General features: G+C 35.4%; 1 protein-coding gene across 1 annotated transcript; it reads right to left on the bottom strand.

The window, feature by feature from the left end:
- Nucleotides 1–97: 97 nt before the first annotated feature.
- LOC120341403 (extracellular signal-regulated kinase 2-like) lies at nt 98–3,140 on the bottom strand. Its single transcript, XM_039409903.2, has one exon. It carries the CDS (start codon nt 2,902–2,904, stop codon nt 1,042–1,044), a length of 1,863 nt encoding a protein of 620 aa, XP_039265837.2. The 5' UTR covers nt 2,905–3,140; the 3' UTR covers nt 98–1,041.
- Between the last annotated feature and the right edge of the window lie 5,054 nt (nt 3,141–8,194).

Below are 8,194 nucleotides of genomic sequence, written 5' to 3'. Positions count from 1 at the left end.
TTCTTAACTTTAACCACGGCGTGTCAAAGCTTTGGTAATCCTGGCATAGCCGCTGCTTTATATTATTCCCTTATTCCCCCTGAAAATCGTAATGGGCCAACATCTTTTAAGTTCATATATTATAAAGAAATTCATAAGATCCAGACATATCTAAGGCACACAAAACAAGGACAATACTGGTCATTATAGGCATTTTATATCAATGGAGGGACCAGTAACATTTTGGAATAGAGAGGTTAGAATAAGTTTCTTACTCTTAAAAATGACAATTCATTGAATTGAGAATAGTTCCAGCTACTGTGTGGATATGCCAACCTACAGTAAATTTTGAGCTGAAACAAGAACTTAAAAGCATCTCTATATGGGATATGTTTGATATAGGAAATATCATCAAGAGTAAATATATAAAAAAGCAGCTTTTAGAGACTAGTTGTTGTATTTTAAACAACAAGGAGTATTATATATTCGTTACACTGATACATTTTCTCACTGAGTCTAAGTACAAAGCACCCCTGAGTTGTGAGTGCCAAATTCTTGATCTTCAGTAAGCGATTATTATTAATGATAAAAATAATGTAATGTGTAAAAATTTATAGGTAATCCGATACTAAATGGCCAATGTACAAATGTTGTACAGATTTGACTGAAAAACCTTTATTTGGAGAGGTACGAAACACTTGAAAGTTTCAGTAATGAAATTTTGAAAAAAATATAAAAATACACATCAAAAGTAATATTTCAGATTTGAAGAAGCTTGGTTCAAGAGTTCATATTAAACTGTAATATAAAGCAAAGTGCATTCTCAAATCAATTCATAACATATTCAAAATATGAAGTAGAAGGGCATATAAGTATATATTTAAATATTGAAGAAAAGCACTTTAAAATAACACGTTAACTATGCTCTTTACCTTAAATGTACTATACGTCATAAGAGCACAGTTTGCCATATGATTTTCAAGATAACAACATGTCAGTTTGCTGTAGTTCATGATAGTAGCATTGCTTTTTATTCACATTTTATTGAGTTTTTCGTGTAACTCACTTTCGTGCATGCACCATTTGCATAGCAGAGTGGTTAATCACCCCATACCCTTGTGAATAACTGTTAAGTTTTTGCTTGGGACTTCCCGTTGACGAGGCATTTTTATACATCCCATTAATTGGCTTCCGACCAGCTCTTGGTGGAGTTGCAGAAGATGGTCTTTGGTTCAATCTTGTGCTGCCTACGTTGAGTGTTGGGTTATCTTGCCTTGTCAAAACCTGATGGTTGTGGTTGGCATTAAACTGTTGGGTTAGTGATCTTGGGCGATGCCCTCCATTAAGTGGTGCAGAATTTTGTCTCGCTCGACCGTATGATCCTTCAAAACTATTCTGTCTGTGAACAGGTTTTCCAGCTGAATGTACCCTTGATTGCATGCTTGAAACTCGATGATTTTGGTTTTGAGGGGATGATATTTTAACAGTTCGTCCAAAAGCAACACCATACTGAGCTCGTTGGTACTGTTGTGTCTTTTCAGCAGAATGATTTTGATGTGAGGGGTAATGATATTGCTTTTCTGGGGCAGACGTGGCTTCAATTTGATGGTGTTGAACGTGAGATGGTGGTTTTTCAGGAGTTACCTCATACTGCACAGTCTTTTGCGTATAGACATTATTTGGCTCAGCTGGTGGCTGGGATGTCTGTTCTCTCGATTTGATATTTTTGTGGTGACTGTTTTTTCTGTTTTGTTCTTTTTCGTATTCTTGCTGTTGCACCACCATCTTCCCATCACCAGCACTACGAACATCACGTTGCTGTTTATCTACTTGTATCTGTTGTTTTTCCAGCAATACCGATCTTTTTTGTCTTCGCATTTCTGCTTTTTTCTGGGTGATCATTTCGTACAGTTTATTTCTGTAGGCAGCAACGGTCAGCTGAGTGTCATCGTCCACTGGGGGAATGACATCATAATCCAGGCTGATTTCTGACTTCGCGTTGTGAAACCTTGAAACATATGGATGTTTCAAGCACTCCCTAGCAGAAGGCCTTTTCTCTGGATCGAATACTAATAAACTTTTTAAAAGATCCATTGCATCATTTGAAATACCTGGCAGCATGTCTTCAAGCGGCCTTTTCGGCCTAAGACTTGCCCTTTCCAGTATGGAATGGCCATACTCTGATTTGATAGAATCAATTTCTATTCGAGATGGCTTTGGAATGCTGCTCATTATTCGTTCGATTTGATTTAATGTGGATGTACCTGGGAAAAGAGGTTTTCCCAATAGTAGTTCCCCTAAAATGCACCCCACTGACCACATATCAACACCTTTAGTGTATCTCGGGGATGCAAGCAAAATTTCTGGGGCACGATACCACCTTGTAGCGACATATTCTGTGAGGGCAGGATTGCCTTGCTCCTCCTGTTTAAGTTGGGTTAGGGATCGGGCCAGGCCAAAATCACATATTTTTACAAAGCAGTCACTATCAAGTAGGATATTTGAAGGCTTATGATCTCTGTGAATGACATTTCCAGAATGCAGATACATGGTGGCTTTTAACAATTGATACATAATATATTGCTTATGAATGTCTTTCAAAATATTGCCTTTTTTAATCACATGATGTAAATCAGTGTCCATGAACTCAAAAACGAGGTATATATCACGATCATTATCGGCTTTTAATACATTCAACAGTTTTATGATGTTGTCGTGGTCTCCAAATTCCTGAAGGAACATTATTTCACGGAACGTCCTTTGAGCATCTGTGCTATTTCTGAAGGCATCAAAAATCTTTTTCAGTGCGACAGTTTGTCCTGTGCGTTTATCCAATGCTTTCCACACAATCCCGTATGCGCCCTTTCCAAGTCTTCGTTTAATTTCATATTTCTCAGTAATATGGGGATCAATATCGTTGCTCATTTTAAACTGTCGTTATTTCACCCCCAACTGTCTTAAAAACTTCACTTTAAATGCTTTTACGAACAGATAAATCCGTTCTACTGAATTCAATCAGACTTGGCGACGTTTGAATGAGTAATCGAGCCGACGATAAAAGACATTTACACCAACGCTTCCCACGATAACCCGATTACAAGTGGGCTTTGTGTTTTGTTACGAGCTCCACAGTTGCTAAGGGCTGAACTGTGGATAAACAAAAGTTTACATCCGTTACAACGCCCGCAGCGCCACCTCGAGGCTGCTCTTTTTGTTTATGATGTAATAACTAATTATGACATCACACTATAGAACAATGAAGTGTTTTTCTGTATGGCTCGCACTCAGTTGCGTATTGTTTTTCTCCCTCCCTTACTCGAGGCTATGACGGCGGCGTCAGTAGTGATTCATTTCTCGTGTAATATCGTCAGCGCCAATAAATATCGGATACCCAATAAAACGATGAAAAATTGATATTGATATCTGGAGTCGTGGCATAGAATACCAAAATCCATTGATGCACTTCATTTGAAATGTATGTAATCTATGCCCAAAACAAACGAATAAACAGACATGCCTTTATCGGCTCCTTTATAAGATATCTTCAACGGGTGTACCTTGTTTCACCGAAAATAAGACAGGGTCTTATTTCAATTTTCTTTCGAAAAATAACACTAGTGCTCATTTTGGGGGATGTCTTATATTTTCTTTTTTTCAAAAACAAAATTACAAAGTACAGAAATGCGAAATTTTCAAATATACAAAATATGGAAACCGATATTCATTTACTTATGAATAACACGTTTTACTTTAAAAAAAAAATACTGAACATATAGCTTACTCAAAAATCATACTCTGGATTGTCTTGCAACGTCACCAGATTCATTAACTTCAATAGCGATTAAAACGTGTAGGAGAAATTTCTTGCTATCGACTAGGTCAAAAAAGAAATTCGTGCTATCAACTGGGTCTCATTTTAAGAAGAAGGCTTATTTTGAAATCACTTTTAAAATTTAAGCTAGGTCCTATTTTCAGGCTAGGTTCTATTTTCGGGAAAACACGGTATCAAAAAAATAATATGAATAGAGAGAGAGAGTTTATTTTTATTTGTCAAACCATAAAACACACAATACATGCATGAATATATAAATAATAAGAAAACAGCTGCTTTGGTATAAGACTGGGAGACAACGATACGATCTTTTGAGGTCATCAGAGTCTGTTGCCACCCATACAATAAATCATCAGGTACGGTGTAAGGAAATACAATATCTCTCGTTTATTCATTATATACACTATTTACAAGACTTTCTTATTTGTGAAAATAATAAATTTATGATATACTGATCTCTTCCATATGGAACTTAATTTGCATTGTACTTGATTTGTTGAAACTTTGTGACACAATCTGTTCCATTTTGGTATACTGTATAACAGATGTGGTCAACCTGTATTGGGTTGAAATCGACTAAATTTTTATCAAATATCTAGCAATCGACTGATCGATAATATTGTCACACACAAAATGTATGAGTAAAAGTTTTAGACTGAGCGTCAAAAAGGTTCCCTCTTTAATTTTCTTGGGTCGCTTGTTTTCAACATTTACCTGAAAGTTACTAATTTTATTTTTTAATAAAATAATTTTATTCTAATCAATACTTGGTATTGAAGTGTTGCTCAATAGTAATTGTATATGTGTGAAGTATCACAGTGTAAAAACTTGAACGAATCTACTTTGCTTAAAGCCACGCCACCATTTCAAAACTTGCTGATAGCAAACAAGTGCAGCTTTCTCACTTTGAGGTAATTTCTGAGGAAATAAATGTTACGTAAAAATGATTTGTTTTACATTAATCATTTTTGACCATGACCATGAAGGTGCTACATCTCTACATATTTGAGCATATTCTTAAGTCGCGAGATTCAACAAAATTTATTTTTTGAAACATTCGGGTCACTTGAAAAAGAGGTTGGGAACCACTGCCCTAGATTCCAGGTTGTGGAACTAAATATTTATTTATAACTAGGAAATAAATGTGGTGACCATGAAACGTAGGGTACGATTTCCTGATAGGATTTGTCATATTTTGCATTACCGGATTGTGTCGGAACTTTTTGACAATACCGCTCCCAGAGATGTTTTAGTTGGAGTAGTGCTTCGAACTTACTTGAAAAGCCCACGCTGGATAGCACATACAAATAAAAATACTGTTAAATAGGGTGGATTCAGTTTTGACAGGTAATGTTTATGTTTAAATATTCGTTTGACGCAAATTCCTTTTCGGCATGTTAAGTTCACTCAAAATCAGATACGATCGACCTCCCGAGGCGTGGCGATCGACGTGTTGGCCACCACTGCTGTATAACGTTATATGTTGTTTACCATTCTGCTCTGACTTTTCTTACTACGTAAGGTGGAATTTCTACCAGCGATTATTAGGTACTTCTACCCGCGAGTAAGTATTAAATTAGTGCAAGGCGATCGGCGTATTTTTTTCGTTACTGATAGGGCCTGCTACAGCATAGAAGCAATATTGTTTATAATTAAAAAAAAAACTCGTTTTATAACTTTTCTGTAGCATTATCATAGTAACTCACGATTAAAATTTATCGCGCATAAGGCCTTACTTCACAAGAAAAAACTAACAATATACGTATAGTAACCCGAGTTGTTTAGCTGGCACTTGTTGCGATAATTCTTATCTTTGTACAGCTGCCAAGGGTCGCGAACGGCGATTTGTCGCTTGTCTTTTGGGACAATATCGCGCCTACCACTATCGGAAGTACTGGATCATGTTGTTATTGAATATCATATCGTTAGGACACCCTGGGGAGGTCATATACGATATCGAAGTGCTTCAGTTGTATTGGCTACAAATTGATCATTAAATCTCTTGCCAAATAGGAATTCATATATCTTTGTTGTGGTGTATTTGGGTAATGAAGCCAACGTGGAGGAAGGTGGTTTTTAAATGATCAATTGTTTTGAAATTGAAATGAAAACATTGCACCACGAGCCATTTCACCAGCATTATTGGTTTCAATATGAGACTCTACTTCTATCAAATTTAAAAATATAATCCTTGTTTGATTATATTGGTGGAAGGAGCAAGGAGTGGGAGTTTGGCATATCCTCACTGGAATCGGAACCGGACTCGCATTTTCAAACTTTGAAGTGGGCGGAATTGAAATTCTGAAATTACCGGAATCCGTTGTCGGAATTACAGATAGACGCTCACGATGATTGTAATATACTACAACTCAAAATAAATAATTTAACTATGCGATCTTGACAGTCTATTAAATGAGGCCTTTGTATACGCTAATACTTCCGTGATCAAAATTTGATTTCGGAGGTGAAGTCAAGTTATTTTTCAACACTGAGTCAACTATCAATTTAACCACCAGTGGGCGCCATTGGACTTTGTTTTTCGGTCCGATCCCATGGAATTCTACCACTGAAGCTGTAGAAATCACCATCAGATTGTACAGCCCGTGATACAGACTTGTCTCATCCATACCTCGTATTATCCTGCAATCGCAAATATTTGCAATACGAAAAAACAAGGCTGATGTAATTTCTATTTTTGCAGAAAACTGCTTTTCAAAAATGAAATTTCACAATTTAAAATGGGTTAATCTTCAATCAAAGTCAAAATAGTAAGACGTTCTCACATTTCGCACTGAAGAAGTAGTAACCCTTTACCATATATACAATAATGATCTTCAATTTAACAATCAAATTCAACTATATTAATAGAAATATGTTTTAGCGCGGAGTGATGGGATCATTTTACAGAAACCATTTTGAATCAAATTTTCGCGTTGAATTGAATCGATATACATAAACAATTCAAGTAATAACAGTACAGAAATTTCCTTCTCATTATATCAGTTTATATTATGAAAACAAATTATTCATTGTGTTGTGATCAAACCATTTCATTTTATAATTTCGCCCACTAGTATTGCTTTTAAAATTGTTCATGCAAACAATAGCGTTTAACTATGTAAAATATGAAACAATGCCCCATCAAAGGAAGCGAGTGATATCGAAAATTAGTCTTCGAAATTACTATAATAAGATTCTAATATGTCATCTAATTTCACTCGATAAAAGTGCATTATACCAATCAAGATCTAAATATATTTTTTGATTTGAAATTCTGTTTTTTGTAAGGCACTAGCATGATCGTTTCATATCTTCCCTGTTGTGAATATCAGTTGCATAATATAAAATTTTCATGTAAATACTTTTTCATTGACGCTGCCCGCCCACGTTGCGATTTTATTTGTAATTCGTATTCTATCTCCATCTGTTTTTATGTAGTGGTGATAAATTGTCGCATTTTAAGATCTTCTTTACTCTATTATTCGAGTATAATTCTCAATTTTTTATTAGTATGTCTCTTGTTTCGATGTCTTGTTTATTGTTCTACACTGGTGTCATAATGATATGACAAACATCGAAAATTAAATCAGGAAAGCGGGGTATTTTCATCAATTTTTTTTGACAACAAGGTGTCGAATTTTTGTATTCTTGTATAAGACGTCCAGTTTCAATTCTATTATGTGCTTGCATCAGTAAATTAACTGTATCGAATTTTACAAATCAGAAAATTTGATTGTGTATTTGTAACACATCAGCACTGCAAAAGTTTTAAAAGGGATTTATCAAAATAACTTTGCGTGATCACAATTTCTAGGAGGAACCATGGAACAGAACGAATAATTTAGTCATATGTTTATACATAATTATTTATTAAACGTGTAATGTAAAATGGATTCGATTCAGGCATAATATCATTCGATCAACCACGTTCGGTGGTTGACCGCACCCATTTAACGATAGAGATTCATACCTGACAACGATTTTACTTCAGTCTTTTTCGTGTTGATATTTATTTGTTATGATGTGTAATGTGTGAATGCATGAATTTGGAAATACCAAATTAATGGGGGCTATAGCATTCGTGTCGTACATACCTGGGAAAAATCTTTCAGTTCAAATTCTATTTTGACACCAAAAGCACGATTACTTATGCGATCAGGGTCGACTTCTATCCATTTCGAAGTATGTTACTTGAAAGACCTTTCTGTAAAGTTTTTTTTTATTCTCATCTCTTCGAGTCGGACAAGTATGTTTATGATTCTTGTTTATGGGCACTTTACCAATGTTTGGGATCTTTCTGCATAGTCATGCTCAATTCATTGCTCCAGCAAGAATTCAATAATAACTCAGTTGCGCATAATAAAAAAAATCATGTTGTTCATG

The sequence above is a fragment of the Styela clava genome, chromosome 14 (assembly GCF_964204865.1).
Source record: "Styela clava chromosome 14, kaStyClav1.hap1.2, whole genome shotgun sequence".
In the NCBI taxonomy this organism is placed as follows: domain Eukaryota; kingdom Metazoa; phylum Chordata; class Ascidiacea; order Stolidobranchia; family Styelidae; genus Styela; species Styela clava.
Note: the sequence above shows the minus strand (reverse complement) of the source record. Positions and strands in the feature narration are given on the sequence as shown.

What these genes read in the sequence shown, in the direction of transcription:
- LOC120341403 (XM_039409903.2), bottom strand. Translation starts at nt 2,904, where the DNA reads ATGAGCAACGATATTGATCCCCATATTACTGAGAAATATGAAATTAAA.